General features: G+C 37.3%; 1 protein-coding gene, 1 long non-coding RNA gene and 1 other non-coding gene across 4 annotated transcripts; 1 reads left to right on the top strand and 2 right to left on the bottom strand.

Moving 5' to 3' along the window:
• Positions 1-1558: 1558 nt before the first annotated feature.
• On the top strand, positions 1559-4502 carry LOC103448743 (transcription factor TCP4). Of its 2 annotated transcripts, XM_008388011.4 has the most exons (2): positions 1559-4019; positions 4126-4502. In XM_008388011.4, the coding sequence occupies exon 1, from the start codon at positions 2681-2683 to the stop codon at positions 3983-3985; it is 1305 nt and encodes a 434-aa protein (XP_008386233.1). In that variant the 5' UTR covers positions 1559-2680; the 3' UTR covers positions 3986-4019; positions 4126-4502.
• Positions 4503-9809: 5307 nt separating this feature from the next.
• LOC139189672 (uncharacterized) lies at positions 9810-13117 on the bottom strand. The gene is made up of 2 exons (XR_011573512.1): positions 12391-13117; positions 9810-10327 (listed from the first exon to the last, which is right to left on the bottom strand). It is a non-coding gene; the product is annotated as an uncharacterized lncRNA (long non-coding RNA).
• Positions 13118-13235: 118 nt separating this feature from the next.
• TRNAI-UAU (transfer RNA isoleucine (anticodon UAU)) lies at positions 13236-13309 on the bottom strand. Its single transcript has one exon. It is a non-coding gene; the product is annotated as a tRNA-Ile (tRNA).
• Between the last annotated feature and the right edge of the window lie 6627 nt (positions 13310-19936).

Raw genomic sequence — 19936 nt, 5'->3', positions numbered from 1 at the left:
GAAAAGACATTTCCCAAAAATACCATGTAAATTGTAAAGTAATGAGTAAACCAGAATACAAATTAACAAAAAGGTATCTGAAAGAAGGACACTGAGGCCCAAAAGAAAGAAAATACAGGAAAATACAGAAAAAAGATAAGCTGTTGCTTTTGCTTAACCCTTCTGTCTTAGAGAGAGAGAGAGAGAGCATAAAAAGTTGGAAGTGGGGTGTCACTTTCAAAAGGCGTGGGTGGTGGCATATAAAGGATGTAATCTACCAGAGCATCCTGCAGACAGTGAGTGCCCTTGACCTCAAACCAACGGTTCTAACTTATGGCCACCAAGTAAAACCCTGAAAATTAAAACAACCTCGAGAGAAAGAAGAGATAAACTTCGATAGGTTTGTCTGATTAGATAAGCTCTTAAGTCGTAAAAGATTAGTGTGGGTAAAGACTTGGTATGCAATGCCACGAGTTTAAATTTTATCACATAATATTATACTATTGGTGCTGTGGGGATCATAGTGAAAGCAAAACATAGAAGATATGTTTGTGAGAGGTGCTTTAAAAACTATTTGCCTTGAGGATATTTGTGCTAACCCACAAAATACGTCAACTATAACGATAAGATATTTTATACACAATTCAATAAAGAATATTACGAGACCGTACCGATAGGTGGAAAACAAAAAGAAAGTAAAATTGGAAAGGGTAATACTTGCATCTCACCATGTGAAGAATGCACATATCTTCCTATATGTGAATAACATGTCTTGACCGGATAAGTTCAATTTATTAATCTTCATTTATAGATCACTCTTACAAAAAATTATTCAAATTGGAGATCGTTTAATCATCCAAAATGCATCAAACAAATGAACGACTCATCATGAGTATATTATTTGGTACTTACATAGTAAGTATGTTTATACATTTGAATGACTAAATGATCTCAGATTAAAATAATTTTTTGTATGAGTGATATAGAAAAAAAAATTAAAAGGTTTTGAACAAGTCGGATTATGAAATTTATACGATCAAAATATGTTATTTACAAAAAGAGAATACATGTATTATCCAACTGTAAAAAAAGGAGAGTTAAAGGGAACTGAACGGAAGGGATGAGGATCCTCTCTGGATCCTAACATCATAACTATTTATCGTACATCGTGCGATTAGTTTTCGTCAGGTACTATTTGTGTTTAATTTTAAATAAAAAAATTCAAAATGATTTCTAACCGCACGATGTACGATAAACAGTTAGGATGTGAGAATCTTTAGAATCTCTACAAATTGAATTCAGATGGGATCCAAATCTGAAGGGGAGGAATTAAATTTTGAAGCTAACTGATTGAAAGAAATAGAGAAAACCTAGAACAAAATAGTTTGATATTTTTTTTGAAGAATAACTTTTTTTCCTTCTAATCTCTTTTTTCTTCCGTTTTCTCATATTTAAACGATTACAGATAAATCACATTAATATTATATATATATATATATATTTTATAAAAACAATAAGACAAAAAGTAAAATAAAATATAAAAAGAGACGAGGGAAAGGAATGAAAATAAAAAAAGGAAGAATCTTACTTTTTTTTCCTTTTCTTTCCGTGTATTTTGTATAGTTGAAGTATTGTGAAGGAGGTGCAGATATGTGGTACAATGAAAGCAGAGAGAGAGAGAGAGAGAGAGAGAGAGAGCAGACGCAATGATGAGATCACAGAGATCTTTAATCCTCTTTCTGACCAAACACTGCCACCCTTACCACTGGCATCATCAACTCCACATGTACATATAGGTGGAGAAAACCATTTAAAGCGTGTATTTTTCTCTCCTCTTCCACCCTCCCTTTAATTCCCCCAATTTCTCACTTTCTCTCTCTAGAAATTGGGATTTGGTATTCTAGTTGTTGGGTTTGCCCGCTCTGCTGGGTAGTGTTAACCCCTATATATAAACAGTTCTGGTAATTAAGTTAGTCTCCATAATAGAGCTGAAGAAGTGTACAATTAAGAGGCACAAATACCAAAAGTAGAGAGAGAGAGAGAGAGAGAGAGAGAGAGAGAGAGAGAGAGAGAGAGAGAGAGGGAGATGGGTTAGGCTGGCAAGGGAGCTGGTTTAGCCTTCTCTTTCAGTCTGGTTTGGGTTTTAATTATGGTGGTGGTGGTGGGATGTTCGTGATATGGAACTGAAAACATTGAATGACAGAGGCTTTTGGGAGAGCCAGAAGCAGCAGAAGCAGAAGCAGCTTCAGGGCTCAGAGGAGAGGTGGCAGCACAAGCATCAGGAGATCCCAGCAGCAAAGAAAAACCACTAGCAAAAAGAGGTCTATTTGTAAAAGTAATTGTTGTAGAAGCAGAAGCAGAAGCGGTTGTACTGTTCCATTAAAAACTGGAAGAGGAAAATCACAAGGGTCTGACTCTGGATCCTCAAAGGAATCACGACCACCATTATCTCCATCAAAACCCAATTCTCAATTTTACCCATCTTGTCCAAAGAGAAGAAGAAACCCAGCAGAATCACCACCAAGCTTTCAACTTTCCGTATTTCCAGCAAGACCCACAAACCCAGCATCAGCACCAGCATTTCTTTGGAGAAACCCAGCAGTTGCAGCTGCAAGAACAGCAGCAAGCTCCAAAGAAACGCAGCTTCACTTCTTCTTCTTCAACTTTGGGGGAACAGGGCATCGAACATGCAAGATCAAAAATGGGGGATTCTCACCACCTCCACCACCACCAAGCAACGACGTCATCTCGCCTGGGGATAAGGCCTCCGTCCTCGGGCGCAGGAGTGGTCAGCACAGACATCGTGGAGGTGGTACGAGGCAGCCACATTGTCCGGGCGACGGGCCGGAAAGACAGGCACAGCAAGGTCTGCACGGCGAAAGGCCCGAGGGACCGCCGCGTCCGGCTCGCCGCTCACACCGCCATTCAATTCTACGACGTCCAGGACCGGCTCGGCTACGACCGACCCAGCAAGGCCGTCGATTGGCTAATCAAGAAGGCCAAGGCCGCCATAGACGAGCTAGACGAGCTTCCCTCATGGAACCCACATTCGACTTCAACCACCGCGTCGGTTCCGGGCATGGAGACCCACAATCCGACCACGACCGGCATCCACTGCTTCGCGGGAGTGGACGCAATTGGGTCTGCTAATCAAAGGACAACAATGGTGGGGAGTGGAGTTTCGGAACAGCAAATTGTTCAGAACCCAAATAGCAACTCGACTTTCCTCCCACCGTCGCTCGACTCGGACGCCATTGCAGACACCATAAAGTCCTTTTTCCCAACGGGTGCTTCCGCAATCGCAGCCGCAGCCGAGGCTCCGTCGTCGACGATACAGTTTCATCAGAACTACCCACCTGATTTACTCTCCAGAACCAGCAGCCAGAGCCAAGATCTGCGCCTCTCTCTGCAATCCTTCCAAGACCCAATTCTCCTCCACCAGCACCACGCTCAGACCCATCAAAACGAGCAATCCCTTTTCTCCGGATCCCAAAACCCGCTTGGGTTTGATGGGTCCTCCGCCGCGTGGGCAGAGCATCACCACAACCAGCAGCAGCAAGAGATGAACAGATTCCAGAGAATGGTGGCTTGGAACAGCGGAGGCGGAGATAGCGGTGATAACGGCGGTGGATCATCGTCGTCAGGCGGGTTTACATTCAACTCGCTGCTACCAACACAGCAGAGTGGTACTAGTTCTTTGCAGCAGCAGCAGCCGTCGTTGTTCGGCCAAAGCCAGTTCTTTTTTCAGAGGGGACCCCTTCAGTCCAGTAACTCGCCGTCAATCCGTGCTTGGATGATGGACCAGCAAAACCAACAATCCATTTCTCACGATCATCATCATCAAATCTCGCAATCCATTCATCACCAACCGTCCTTTTCCGGTATGGGATTCACCTCCGGAGGTGGATTCTCCGGCTTCCACATCCCGGCACGAATTCACGGCGAGGAGGAGCACGACGGCATCTCTGACAAGCCGTCCTCTGCTTCCTCCAATTCTCGCCATTGAACCGAAACAAAAAGACTGAACTTCTCTTCAAAAGGTGCTACCTTTGTAAATTTTGGTTCTGATTTTTATCCCCTGTTTTGCTTGTTTTGGATCAATTTTCACACATTGTGTGCTGCTTGTGTTGGTTTTTGTCATTGCAGGGCTCAAGCTCTCATCTCATCTCTCCCTTCCACAGGGAGATTACAAGAGCTACCTGTTGATTCCCAATTCAGATGTGGCCAGGGAGAAGATTTTTCGGTCGCTTTGGTTCAATGGCGTGTGCCTTGGGAAGAAGAAATCTGATGCATGTTCGGGTTTTTTCCGCTCCCTCGGTTCGTTTTAGCTTTCATTTCATCAGTTTGTTGCTTGTTATGTTGTTGTTGCAGCTCTGTTTACATGTTTGAGTTGAGCACTTACAGCTCAAACTTTTTGCTTGCTCTATGTTTGGTTTGTGTTTCTGTTGCTAGACTAGCAATATGTTGCTAATTTGCTTTATTTTCATTCGTAGAGTTAAATGGAAGTTCTGTGTGTTTTGATACATTAGCACAAACCCGATCCCCCAAAATCCGAATTGTTCCGAAAAAGATTGAGAGAACCCCATATCACCCTATATAGGAAATTTGCAGGTTTTAGCCTCTTTCACACCAGAAACGAGAGAAGCACAAAGGGAATTAAGGCCTCTTTTCTTCATCTATTTGGAAATAGTAAACTTCTCATTAGGAGAAAGAGTAGCCTCTAGTGCCCTATGTCATTCTTATGTTCTTTACTACTTTTCAGTGAAAGGGTTCAAAGTCCTCAGCAGCTTGCTCAAACCTGCAAAAAGGAAATTGAAAGCTGAATGCATTGTCTTTTATATATCAATCCTTTCGTTTCGCTTCATGCAAGTCCCTCTCCTGGTTTCCGAAGACGGAACAAAAGTCATTTTCCATAAGCAGTAGAAATTGTTGGGGATGCAGTAGACTCGTAGCTTCTTGTTTAAGTCCATTTTCTTCCCAAAGATGCAATCTTTGGTAAATTCCCGACTTAAGCAGTGTTTCCCTTTTAGCTCCATATTGCTCTGCTTTGGCATTGCAGCATATAAGGAGTAAAATTTGAATGTGGAGACTAGGATTTTGAAATGGCTAAAACATCTCTTGTTTCTTGTGAAAGTGACAGCATAGTTTGATGAATCTTGAAAACCGCATTTACCCAATTGAGTGTGAGCTGAACATGGTCCTGTCGGCACTTTGACTGCTACAAGAATCATTGTCAACCTTTTTACCTACATTGAGTCCCTTTTTTACCTCAACAGGTAGAATTTTTGGTTCAACTAGCTTAGTTTGGTTCAACTGACTGGCTAGGTGTCTGACCACATCATTTATAGGACATCTTTCTTTAAAGTATGCGACCCCTTGTATTTTGATGTCACCCGGTTCCACATGGGATCCAACTGATGTGATAATCACCCTAGTCCATAAAACTACTGCAACGATTTACCTACACTAAATATGACTTGCGGTAATATCCTGAATCAGTAACGCAATGCTGTGAATTTTAACTTTGTCACATAATACTTTGTTATTAGCTTGAGACACTGTCACAGTTGCACTCCCCCGTAACCGGTGTAGGCAAGTCACCTTCCAAAGTTACATTTGAGTTTTGACACAAGGGTGCGTCCATGTTTTGGAAGGAATCTTAGGGTCATGACCTATGTGAACTAAAATGATTAGGAGGAGGGAGCCATGAAGGGGTGGGGATTGGGATGATCACAAACACACTCTCAATTATGGAGAGAATGAAAACACAGATGGATACCACCAAAATCTGGTACTTGCCCATCTGTCCAGAATGGTCCCCTCCCCTCTCTAACCCCTGTAAATCTCAGTGCCCTAATAAAAATCTTTCAAGGCACCTAGCTGGAAATAACTTTGTTTTTCCCTTTTTTTATTTGGCCCCTTTTATTTTATTTTTTAATTTTTTTGCCCTTCAAGATAAAACATCTATTAGGTAGCTTCTATTGAGATGGTGACACTGCAATAGAAAGTGAATGTACAAATATGGAGTTTTCGATTTTTTTGTGTGCAAGTTCAACGGAAACCTAGAGGATAAGATGGTTGGGATCTAAGTCGCTTTGAAATTGCGTTGGCAGTCAATCCCACTTCGATTCTCAAAAAGAATTCCTCTCGAGTGACTATCGCTTTTAGCGCTCATTGTAACTATTCATAAAATGGTTGAGATTTAGGTCGCGATGGAATTGTGCTCGCATGCAATCCCACTTCGATTCTTGAAAAGAATTTCTCTTGAGTTACAATCGCTTTTGTGCCCTTTGTTACTCTTCATATGGCGGTTGGGGTTTGAATCGCATTGCAATGGTGCTCACATGCAATCACACTTTGATTCTCAAAAAGAATTTCTCTTGAGTTAATATCGCATTTAGCTTTTTATTATTATTCATAGGACGATTGGGATTTGAGTTGCATTACAATTGTGCTCACATGCAATCCCACTTCGAAAGGAAATCCTCTCGACAAACTACTACTTTTAGCACTCTTTGGCAATATTCATGTGTCAAGATGGAGTTGCTAGATAAATATGCACGTTTGCACAATATTTTACCTTTTAAGGTCGGATTGGAAAAATTTTAAGTTAAGAATGTATTGTTGGGTTGCAGGATCATTTCTACGGTAAGATATAGCAAAACGGGAAAACTATTCCACCATATCATAGCGTTTTGGACCACTAATACAAAACTACGTATCTTTTCATGTGGCGTTGTATTATGACTGAGTACGCCACACTGATAGTGAACTCGTCTCCTTATCTCACGTCTGAATTTAGATGACCTAACAAAGCATTTGGGTAATGAATGAATTATGTGAATCCAATTATATTAATTATTACTAAAAAATATATTAATTAAGCTGTGGTGAAACTAATATACCATATGTTCACGCACGCATGTAAGCTGAAAGCTTATCTATCTTTTCCGTGCATATTGGTTTTCTGCTCTACAGCTTTCAGCCCATATTCCGCCCCACATTTCAAAGAAACTTCTCAATGTGCGGGATTACGGTTTGTGATAACAAGTGTAATAATATAATAAGTTAAATATTTTTTTTTTAAGTTTTTAATCAATTGTATTATTACATTTGGTATACCGAGTCATATTCCGTCACATTGAAAAATCTCCGCAGATTTTGTCACAATTTCTGACACACCCCGTCCCGAAGGAGGGCATGCTGGCCGTCATCCGATTGATTCCTTATTTCACCTGTTATATTGATGCATCCATATTCTGTCATTGACATTATTGCATGGCATACTTGCTGGATTTTGGTAAAGATTAATGTTTTGAGAGATTTGAACAAATATTATGCTATTATGTTATTTTCTGGGAAAGTATACAAGTTTTACAGCGAGGGGTTAGAAATGTTTTAAATGAAATGTTTTCAAAAAACTTTGTTTTACTGACCCACTCAATTTTGTTTTGCGCCCCTCCAGGTTCTAGATAGCAGAGCTCTGGTGGCCACGAGGAATCCAGCGGTGTTCTGACAGAATTCACAAAAGTATGACTCACCCTCGGGTGTTTCATCTTAATAATGGTTCTAGATAGCAGAGCTTTGGTGGCCACGAGGAATCCAGCGGTGTTCTGACAGAATTCACAAAAGTAGGACTCACCCTCGAGTGTTTCATCTTAATAATTGTATTTTTAAAGCTTCCGAACTGTGTAAATGGTTACGTCACTCTCACGTGACGACCAGCATGCCCTCCTTCGAGACGGGGGTGTGTCAATTTCTAATTCATTAATTAATACAGCATTAAAAAACATAAAATAAATTATTGGAGATTAAAGAATTTAAATCATTGAGTTGAGCAGTTGAGATTATAGGTTAAGGACACACACAAGATCTTCAATTGCACGGATGGGCATTAAAAATAACAAGTAATATATTTTATGCAATATAATATTAATTATAAGAATCCAACATGCAAAGCTCGTTAGGTCGCACCAACCACATGCGTAAAAGCAGCGCACAATGAAAAATGATCGAGTAATGCTATTCATACCATGTTTTTATACCATATTTCTATACCACCTTAAGTGGCATCTGATGTGGACAATCACATCATTTGAAAAATTTGTAAAACCCAAGAAAAGGAAGGAGAAAGACTCCTCATATACCACAATCATCATTTAATTAACTAGTTTTGCTTAATTATTAGTTTATTAAATAATGAACTAAATTTAAAAATCTGATTAATTCAAATGATGTGGCTGTCCACGTCAAATGTCACATAAGGTGGTATGAAAATGTGGTACAAAAGTATGGTATGAATAGCATTACTCCTATTCTAACCATGATTTGTTTAATGGGAGTGATTTCAGCGCTACTATTTTCATCTTTTTCACTCCTCTCAATTTTGTGCCTTGATTTTTCTTTTAATTTTTCAATCTAATAACTAAACGAGAAGGAAGTGAAAACACTTTTTTTTTGTTACACACTTCTCTTTATTTCTGGCAATGAAATTAAATTATTTACACAAAAACAAGGACATAATTAAACAGACGTGTGATGTGATTATCATTTAATTAACTCTTCAATTATTCAAGATAATTTGGTTTAACGACACGTAAATTTTCACTTTATAACTTAAAGAGAGAGAATAGTTTTAATCTCGTGAACAACAATTGTTGATTAACAAAACAAGAAATAACCCTTCGCTTCCAATTTGAAAATTGCTTGATACAAAGTTTGGAATAAGCATAATCTCACAAGACTCGTCGTGAAACCATAACTTCAACAGTTGTCTTCTCTGAGTCGTCCACCTGGAGCTCACCAGTTATGCTGCCATGCATTCAATGCCAGATGATCTTAGCAGCTTGTACAATTGGATTAAGATCCATTTCCCAGGAAAAAAATATCTAAAAACACATGAATCTGTTGGCCTTTGTTATCGCCATTCTTTGGAAATGGACCGCTGGAGGTGCAATGATTACTTGGATTGCCAAGGGACCAGACAATGCATTTATTTTTTCCTTACATTTGTTGTAGAAGTATACCCTGAGCTATATAAGCCAAAATTGGAGTCCAGGTTGTCCGACAAAGCTCTTATTCGAGTTTTGATTGCATCAACCATCGTCGGTGAGATTTGGAGCCGTGACTTGAATTGACAAAATAAAGACTGAGTGTTGCTAAATGAAATGATTATGGACGATAATCGAATATTTTATACTTTGTTGTATTGTGGAAGTGATTTGCCAGGATTCTTTTAGCAAACTCATTCGAGTGGGGGCAAATAATACTTTAAGGAAACCATTCAAATTATTCTCTATATTTTTACATTTACTCTAACAATTGTATAGATTACCTCAAAGTTATCCTTTAGCAAATTCATTCGAGTAGAGGCAAATAACAATTGTTTCTAAGTGTTGCTAAGACGCTCCCACTCCGACTATATGGGCTGCCATTAGATTACCTCAATGATAATTGACCACCAAAATTCTTGATCCATGGTGAACAAAAGAATAAGCCTATACGGACACTACTAAGGCGATATAATCCCACATCGAAATGTATTACAATAATCTACAAGTAAAAAATGCATGATCTATTGCTATTAGCATTGATGCCTTTTAAGATAAAATTTCATACCTATAAGGCACTCAATTTGAATGTCATTAGGTTATATAATTTTAGCCTTCTATATATTTCCATTATATAGAGTTTACAAGGAGAGTTTGAGTTGATATGCTAAGCCCGCAAAACCAAGTTCATATGGTTCTTCTATCTCATTCAATGCGTTGCAACAAAAAACTTCTACTCAGTTTCAATGATTCAACAATCATGCAGCCTAAGGATTTGAATTATGTAATTTATGTATTGATCTCTTTCGTTACTTCTTGTGTTTTAAAAGAGTTTGGTTTCATAGTATCTACTCTATATAATGAAAATATACAGAAGGCTAAAATTATCTAGTCACGTTGCATTCAAATTGAGTCCCTTAGTAGTATCATCCCTCTGCGTCTAACGACATCCCTCTCCACGCCATATTGGCTCTTTTCGTTGTTGTCTCTAGTCCCAATGTCGCCAACTTTCTCAATTCTCACCATTAGTTGGATCATAACAACTATCCATTGCGGAAGACTCAATTCATCCCTCTCCTTCGTAGTAGAGGTCTTTTGCCTTTTGTTGATGGTTCATCTCAGTATCCTTCTGCCTTTGTAATTGATGATGAAGGAAATTTGACTGATGAAGTCAATCCATCTTTGAAGCATGGATTCAATAAGACCAATTAGTCTTGTTGAAGCATGGATTGACTTCATCAGTCAAATTTCCTTCATCATCAGCGATAAAGGCAGGAGGACACACACAAGATCTTTAACTGCACGGATGCGCATTAAAAATATATAACAAGTAATATATTTATGCAAAAAAACAAACAATATAATATAAAGCATAGGAATCTTCAAACAAAGCTCATTAGGTCGCACCACCCACAAATGTACAAAAGCAGCACACAATGAAAAAAGAAACCCTATTCTAACATGATTTGTTTAAGGGAACTTTAACGAAAAGCTTCCGGTACTGTTCATTTTAACGAAAAATCACATGATTTGTTTAAGCCAACTTCTCACTGTTAAGTTGGATCGTAACAACTATCCATTGCAGAAGTCTCAATTCATCCCTCTCCTCGTTAGTAGGGGTCTTCTGCCATTTGTTGATGGTTCATCTCAGTGTCCTCATGCCCTTATCACTGATGATGAAGGGAATTTGACTCCAAATTTGACGCATGGATTCAACAAGACCAAGTAGTCTTGTCCTGGCTGCTCAGTTCTCTCACTCCCAATGTGCTGTTTGTTATTAAATTTTTTGTTGCTGCTGCTAGGAAGACCCCCCAGGAACAATATGCTTCATCGCATAATCGTGTGCTTCAACATCGTGGTGAGTTAATGAATCTAGGATTGGCTTCATCAGCCAAGTTTCCTTCATCATTAGTGATAAATGGAGGAGGACACTAAGATGAACTATCCAGACCCCTACTACGAAGGAGAGGGATGAATTGAGCCCTCCACAATGGATAGTTGTTACGATTCAATTTAATAGTGAGAAAGTTGGCGACATTGAGACTAAAGACGTCGGCAGAAAGAGCCATGGGGTGAAGAGGGATGTCTTTGTACTCAGAGATGGATGGTACCGGTACGGTATTCGGTTTGAATGTAATTAGGCTTAGATAATTTTAGCCTTCTCTATATTTCCATTATATAGAGTTTACAAAGAGAGTTTCAGATGAAACCAAACTCTTTAAAAACATAACAGATAACATAAGAAAATATATATATTACAAAAATACTTAATTCAAAACCCCAAGGCTGCAGAATCGTTGAATCGTTCAAACTGAGTAGAAGCTTTCTGTTGCGACGCATTGCATGAGATAGAATAACCATTCCAATTTGGTTTTGGTGGGCTTAGCTTATTAATACCTAAGTCCATTTGACCTGACATGGACAACTAGCTAGCCTTTGCTTCAATTTCAGCCTAACAAGGACCATAAAGTTCACAACAAAAGTTTATGGTGCATGCATTTTGCTGCTTCACCTACGACAGACATGGGCAGTAATGCGTTTCACAACAACAAAGCTGGGTTAATCTGGTTTCACTTAGAAGAAATTGATTCGATATGGAAAGAATGGACAAAATAGACTCCGTTGTTGGTCGCATTCTTATTGATGAAAAGTTCACATGAAATGGCATGGGAAATGTGGTAAAGAATGTTTAAAACAGATAGAAAACTGTGGCTAACAACCGCGGACACAGAAGTTAAACAGGAGTAAATTCTGTTATGAGTACCAAAAGGGCAAAACAATGTATCTGCAAAGGAAGGTAAAGAAAAGATGCCGGTGGCAAGTAGATGAAAATTAGGTTAACCTCCACACAACGCGTATTAATCTTTGGGATGCTACGAAATGGCCCTCGTTGCTCATACAGAAAAGCAAAAAACAAAAAGACTTGATGCAATTAGTAGTTGAACACTTCACTATATTTGTATTTGATTTTGTCAATTTTCTGATGTGATATTATTACGTTCTTCAACGTTACCTCAAGTTTCTTAAACTTAATGTGTGTGGATCCCTTGACCATGGCGAGGTCAAATTTGATCTTATTCTATTCCCCTAAATGTTAATACCTCAGTGCAGTTGTTGCTTGTACCCTAAACCATTTCACCTTCAGTCAAATATTGATATCTAGATCACTGATCCCTTTAGATGAAATAATTTCTTTCTTGCATGCCATTTGATTTTCTGCATCATAAATGACTGATACTACAAGGGCAAAGAGTTTTGAAAAAATACAAATGACTTAATCATACCGAAGCACATATACTCACACGAAAATTATAATATACAACCGAAGCGCGAAAATATTGCACTCGTTATAATGATTTACCTTTGGTGTTAAAAATGAAGCTTAAATCCGAGCGGCAGCTTTATCTTCAATTGGCCTTCTAGGGACACCAGGACCTGCATTTGATTTTTCGACACCAGACTGTACCTCCCTTAAAATAGGGTATCAATGCAGATTAGAATATAGTAACAGACACAAAATTTGAGAGGCAATTCTTGAGGAAAAGTTGATGAGCCAATCAATTTCCCAATGAAAAACTTCAATAGAAGTAAAAGTAATTTACGTTGCTTCCATGTTCAATCTATCTTTCCAGATATTAACCATCTTCATAAGCCCGAATCTCTCCCTGTACTCATTCGTATTAATCAAGATGCTGCTAATATGCCACAGTACAGAACACTTCATATATACCAGATACAATTCAGAAAACTGCAGAATTTCCTTCACAAATCAGCCACATAAATCACATGCTGTATCACATAAACCACATTACAAGTGCCAGGAAATTGTGAGGACACTTACCAAAATATACAAAACGGGATCGAAAGAGGAACCAAATGATTCCGGATCGACACCTAAAACTCCAGATACAGAAACAGGACAACGGAAAGTGGAAGCAAGGGTGATGTTTGGGGACAAAAGGGAGATGGTTGGATAGGTCGGATTATATCGTAACAGAAGTTGGACTAGAATACAAAAGCTTAAACCCTAAACCTAAATAGAGTTTTATGGTTATTTTGAAAACAATAAAAATACACTAAAAAGTCGAACAATACAAAACGCACAGTCTGGTATGTTTGCAGAATATCAAATGGTTAATATGGTGAAATTTCGATGAAGAAGTGTAGAAAAATAAGGTTAAAAAAACTTAAATATAACAGAAGATATGGTCCCGGCGGGGCTCGAACCCGCGACCTTCGGCTCATAAGACCAACGCTCTAACCAACTGAGCTACGGGACCTACTCATTGTAATAACTGATTTAACATTCTTATAACTGACTGCCGATTGAAAGTTCTAAGAACAATTGTATGGGTTATTCTGTTAATTCACACCTGTTCATTTAATTCGTAAAGGGGTTTTTTCTAGATGGAGTAGAGTCCAACCAAAAAAATAGCAAGCACCCGCACCTAGCCGTTCATTCACCCAATCTATATCTATACTACTTATTAGGGGTGGGTTCAAAAAACCGAAAACCAAATCGAACCGAAACCGAAAAAACTGAACCGAATTGAAAAAACCGAACCGAAATGAATTCTTTTGGTTCGGTTCGATTTTAGTGATCTAGAAACCGAACCAAACCAAACCGAACCGAATTAATTAAATTAATTTTTTATTTAATTATTTGTTTTGGGTATTATTTTCTAAAATTTGTATGTTAAAATGTGTTAAATCCAATGTGTTGCCAAACTTTAAGCTCAAAATATTAAAAAAAGGCCTATAAAAACTCCAAACCCTAACCTATTATTTCTCCCCTATATAAGGTTCCAGAACCAAACCTCCCTCTGAAATACCTACATCCATCTCCATAGCACTGTCTACTTCTGCCCCAACTTTCTTTTCCAAATCTACTCTTATATAACATGTAACAGAATCCATAAACATTTATTTCAGGTAGATTACTTGAGTAATTTGTGATGGAAAAGAATCCAACACACACTAAATAAATCCACCAACGCATTACTTTTACTAATCAAGTTGTCAACATGCAGTTACAAGCAAACATCCCTGATCTTTGAACAACATCATACAATTTAACTTTTCTAAGTCATTTGTACGATTTTTATGTTGTGAGGTTGTTAGTTTGGACTTTGGAAGACTTGATTGATGATTTTAGTTCAACTTTAAATGTTTATTTTCATTGTCTTTGATTCTAGTTAGAATGCTTATGTTATGATTGTGTGTGGAGATGTTAAAATTTAAAATTTCAATGTTTTTCATTTTTTGAAAAACAAAAAACAAAAAACCGAAACCGAACCGAAAAAATATGAACCGAACCGAACCGAACCGAAATTTCAGTTTGATTTCGATTTTGGCAAAAAACCGAACCGATTTGAACCGAACCCACCCCTACTACTTATCAAAGGTTTGTTTCAAAGTATTTGGACTAAAAGTGTTTTTAGAGAAAATATTTTTGGGTTTCAAAAGTATTTGAAGTGCTTTTTGCAAGAAGCACTTACGAGTTACGTGCTTCTTGCAAGATGCACTTCAAGTGTTTTTCTAAGATTCACTTGCATTTTTATTATGGATTGGTTCCATAAACATTTTCACCATAAGCGCTTTCAGTCATTTCAAAAAGAGTCCTAATAAGACACTTTTTATCAATTAAAAGATGGTGAAAATGCCATTCTAAAAATCTATCCATAAAACTAAAGAAAAATAATCAAAATAAAAATTATGGCCAATATGATAAAGGTTTTATCACAAATGGTCTCTGAAATTAACTTACACCATCAAGATGATCTCTGAAATAAAAGATCAATCAATGTAGTCCCTGAAAATAGGTGTCGCAAATCAATGTGGTATTTCAGTCACAATTTTGCCAAAAATTATATTATATATTGATATGACACAAATGGGTACCACAAGATTTACGAGTTTTAATAACAAATGTCCCTGAAATGACCCCACACCATCAAGATGGTTTCTAAAATTGAAAATCGATTACTATAATCTCTAAATATAGGTGTCGCAAATTAATATGGTCATTCCGTTACAATTCAGCTAAATTTTTTGTTATGTGCTGATGTGGGATTAATATTTTAGTAATTAATTTAAAAAGTTATCAAAATACCTTTTTGCAAAATGGCATATCTCAAGGCAAAGCTCGCCGTTCTCTGCGTCACAAGGATCACCGGATGAGTGCCCAACAAACTCTCTAAGATTAAGGTTGTGAGGAAATTGATCGCCCAAATGTTAACATTGAAGTCACACCAATCTAAGCCGTCACAAAGGTGGTATTGATCTTGGTCCAAGTCGGTGAAGGGTGTCAAAGAGTATAAAGATAAGTGTCTTGAGATTTTTTTTCAAATAAGAGACGGCAAGGGCTACCATAGATAAAGGTAGAGGAGTGTGGGTTGGGATTGGAGTTAATTACGAGATTGGGTTTTTGGGTTGACAACTTTTTAATTGTGACAGAATGGTCACATTAATATGACACATATGTCTAGGACTACATTAATTGATTTTCATCTTGATGTGGTTAATTTCAAGATCATTTGTGATTAAAAAAGGACTTATGGTGCCCATTTATGTGTCACAACAGAATATATTAGAATTTTTGACAATATTATGACAAAATGACCACATTAATTTGTGACAACCATTTTTCTTGGGAAAACTAACGAAAAGTTCAAAAAAAAACTTTAGTTTTAATGAAAAATGACAAATAAATGTGCAGTGAATAGTACCAGGAAAAGATAAAAAAATGGTTTTTCATTAAAAGTGAATAGTACCGGAAGTGTTTTATTAAACTCCCTTTTTTCTTCCACCTTCCTCTCTCTTCCATGTTGTTCTCCTAATATAATAAACTTTTAGTGATGAAACATTTACCCATAAACAGTCACTAAAAATATAAACAACCTCTTCAGCGACCAAAAACCGTTTGAAGGTCGTCACAAAAAACTTTTAGTGACCAAAACTATTTATACTTTCTCTTTTTATTTTAATAATCACTTGCATGGTATGTGTACAATTGCTTGTATATATTATGATTTATGCTATGTTGATATTTGGGACGAGAAAATCATTTAGAAACAATGTTGCTAGATTTTTTTTTTTTTTCTTTTCGTTTTAAATTCAAATTTTTTTTTTTTTAACAAAAAATCCCATTTTTAAATGGCAGAAAGATACCCTCCAATTCATTATGTCCATTATTACATTAACTATTATAAATTGTCTTCCACAATAAACCCAGCAAATAGGTGTCAAAATCTTGTTCATCATGGGATTTAAATTTGAAACCTACTCCCAGAAACTGAAGGGTAAAACCAGTTATTGGATCAATAGGTAAATCTAATTATTTATTATGTATGATTGGCGTGTGATCCTCAAGAAAATTAACTCAAGATCCTAATTTAATTCCAACTAAAGCTAGAAAACATGAAAGAACAAGATTTTATGGAATGAATAAGTGACATTTTTCACGGTTTTGTTTCATCAATGGGCAAATAGCATACGTTCTGCAAATATAAGTATATTTACATAATTTTCTTACTCAAAAGAAGAAATGTTTGGCTAATACATGTATGTATATAAGTGATGGATTGCCTTAGAATACATATGGTCGTCCTCTTCATCGGTCATCAGACACAGGTAATAACGTCGCTTTCATTTGCTGATTTGGTTTTAGTGTTCTCGTAGTTTAATTCCCAGTTCAATTTCTATCTAACATTTGGTTACAACTGTATTAAATTTGATTTGGGTTTTGTCTTAGTTTAGTGTGCTTGTGTAGTGAAGGTGTGTTAAAAGGAATTATTTTCTCAAGTTATTTCTCAGCTTCAATTAGTCTTAATTTTTTTTTTTTGGTATTACTTTTATTTTAATAGATATTTATTCTATCAAGCAGAGGAAATAGTTAATGTATTTCAAAATAATAACTAGCTGAACGATAACCTGTTGACCCTAAAAACTACCAAGCCTACGTGGCGCGCAGGCCGAGTAATCTATGAGCTAACTACGTCCTTCGGTTGTGTGCGGGGCGTGCCAACTCGTTGGCCGAGCTCCGCCGATGAGTAAAATATGTTGGTGTCGCGTTGGGTGCGCTGCTGACTTCTTGATTTTGCGACCGTGGCCGAGGAAGGAACTTGTCTCGGCCTTCGGGTTCTAGAGCCTGAAGACAAGGCTGCTAACTTAGAGAAGTTCAATATCAAATTTGGCTTCCAATGTGCCGAATGTAGTAACTCGTAACACCTCACTTCACCGAGAAGGCTGATTAGATGACCTCGACCAATAAGGATTCGGAAATCCTTCTCGACCAAGACTTGGATAGGTAACCAGTCGGCCTTGACGCAGTGCTGTTTATGCCAACTGAAGATGCTGCGAGATCGGCTGATTCTACGACGACAGTGCTGTTTATGTCAACTGAAGATATTACCAGTTGCCTCTACAGTGCTGTTTATGCCAACTGAAAATGTGTCGGCGAAAAAGAAAATAAAAAAATCTCAAAGTTGTTGAGAGAGTTTGCGCAGGGCAGTTTTGTGTGTTGAATTGGAGGTCCCCTGGATGTTGCCTACGACTTTGTATTTATATTGGTTGTAAACCCATTGGATGACATGTTTTTTCCCAACCAAAACTCCATCTCCCGAGTTATATGCGCAGATACGTCCATGTAACTCTGTAAAGAGTCACAATTCAATTATAATCCTTCCATCAACCCATCATCTGGTCGCTCATCTCTTCCAATGTATACGACCTTATCCTGTGCATGCACAAAACCAAATAATATTTCATGATAAGGCCATGTGCTTGATGAGATGTATTTTATTTCAAACGGAACTCTAGGTTGATAACAAGAAGCCACATGGGCTTGTTACTGTCTCAAATGCATGCTTATCTCCATTAATTCAAATGGAAAATCACAAACCCACTCAATTTGACTGTGAATCAATCAAGTCATCACGTGCTGCATGCTTTTCAAATCAAATACAATTAGTTTAATCCTTTATCCAAGAAAAAAGGCATGACGTCACAAGCTTTCACAACTCTCGCACAGTATTACTCCCATTTAATCTATCCCGATCTCTTTAGACTCACAAGATCTCTCTCAAGATAATTACCATGATTAAAATTAATAATAATATCAAGAAAAATCTGTTTAATCTTGGAGTCATCTAATGGTTTCAACGCCACCAGGCCGATAGTGTAAAATCGGGTCCAAACATAACCTCAAGGAATGCAATTGCATGTGATTATGGAAGAGCTCAAAAAATGACGACCTAAGTGAAGGACTCTTGTAGAAGATTATGAACACATGCCAACAAGTCATTTTAGTGATCATTTTTTTTCCTTCATGTTTTACATTATTGCAAGTGTCGGGAAAAAATGTAAATAGTATGTTTGTTTCTAATTAAATTTTGAATGCTTTTCCCTTTTAAATAGAAAAAAAAAGTACTGGTCATTTGGGAGCATGAGTGGGTTCAGTTTCCTCAGTTAAAAGGCTATAGCGAGAAATATTTACCTCGCCAAATGTCTCTTATGCCGAGGAAATTGTAAATTCCTCGCAGAGGTTGTGAGTTTTCCCAGTTTTTGCTATAATCTATAGCGACAAAAGAACTATTTACGCGACAAAATATGGGCCCATCCTCCACGGATTGTTCCTCGCAATAGGGGCTCAACAGCGAGAAATGTTTTTCTTACCGTAGACTTTCCCCAAGGAGCCTACTACGAGGACCAAATAAGGATAAAATTATTTCCTCACTAAAACTCTATTACAATGAAATTATTACTTTTAGCACATAAATAATTTCTCAACAAACAATTATTTTGTTGTAGTGTCAAACTCATTCTCAATTTTTGAAGGGTGCGTTATTTTCATACACCCCATTTTACCTTTCACGCACCTTTTAATTTTAATTGTTTAATATTTTTTAGAGTGTGTGTGAGGTAAATTGCCGTGCCAACCGAATTGTCAACCGTGACATACCAATTTTGTGCCAATCGGTAATGGTACGGTATTGTATCATACCAAAATTTCATGGTACGGCATTGGTAATGGATACTATTATCACGGTATTACCGTACCGTACCAAAAATATAATATAATATATAATTATATTAACACATATTTATAATATTCCATTGCTTGCTTGATTTGTATAATGAGTAGTATAGGAGGGATTCTTCTACTACCATTGGGGCTCTATTGGAAGATGTGGAACTAAATGAGGAGTTCATAATTCAAGCTTGTGGGGGTGATGAGAACAAAATTGAAATGATGAAGGAGCTTATACAAGAAAGAAGGGAGCAACGCCTTTTGGAGATATCCAATGAAGTCGATAGGTACTTTGCCCCTCCTTATATTAGCATTGTTGTTGGTGGCTTTGATCTCTTGAGTTTGTGGAAGTCAAACACCAAAGAGTTCCCAATTCTTTCACAAATAGCCAAGGATATCTTTGCAATCCACACTTCTACCATTGCTAGTGAAAATGCATTTAGCCTAGGGAGGAGGGTTGTGGACCTTTTTAGGGCATCATTGACTCCTAAAATGGTAGAGGCACTAGTGTGTATTATTGATTAGTTTAGGATAGATGAAGTAAACTTCTACAAGGAACCAACGGAAGATATATATGCTTCAATTTTACAAGGAAATGGAAGAAGTTGAAACAAGTAAGATATGCTTAATTTTTTTAGTAAATTTGTTGTTAAATGGTTTTCAGCTTTAATTCTTCTTGCTACTAATATGTTTTCTTTGTTTGTAATGTAGGCTTGACAAAAGCTTAATTTTCTACAAGTTCAATGTCTCCTCCAAAAACTTTGACATCTCAAACTTGAAGAATTGATCAATGAATTTTACTTTTTGAAGTTTAGTTCCAATTTTTATTTGGTTTGAAACTTTAACTTCTATTTGGGTTGTTCGTAACTTCTATTTG

The sequence above is a fragment of the Malus domestica genome, chromosome 11 (assembly GCF_042453785.1).
Source record: "Malus domestica chromosome 11, GDT2T_hap1".
In the NCBI taxonomy this organism is placed as follows: Eukaryota; Viridiplantae; Streptophyta; class Magnoliopsida; order Rosales; family Rosaceae; genus Malus; species Malus domestica.
The sequence above is the reverse complement of the archived record's forward strand: the minus strand, read 5'-3'. Positions and strand labels throughout refer to the sequence as shown.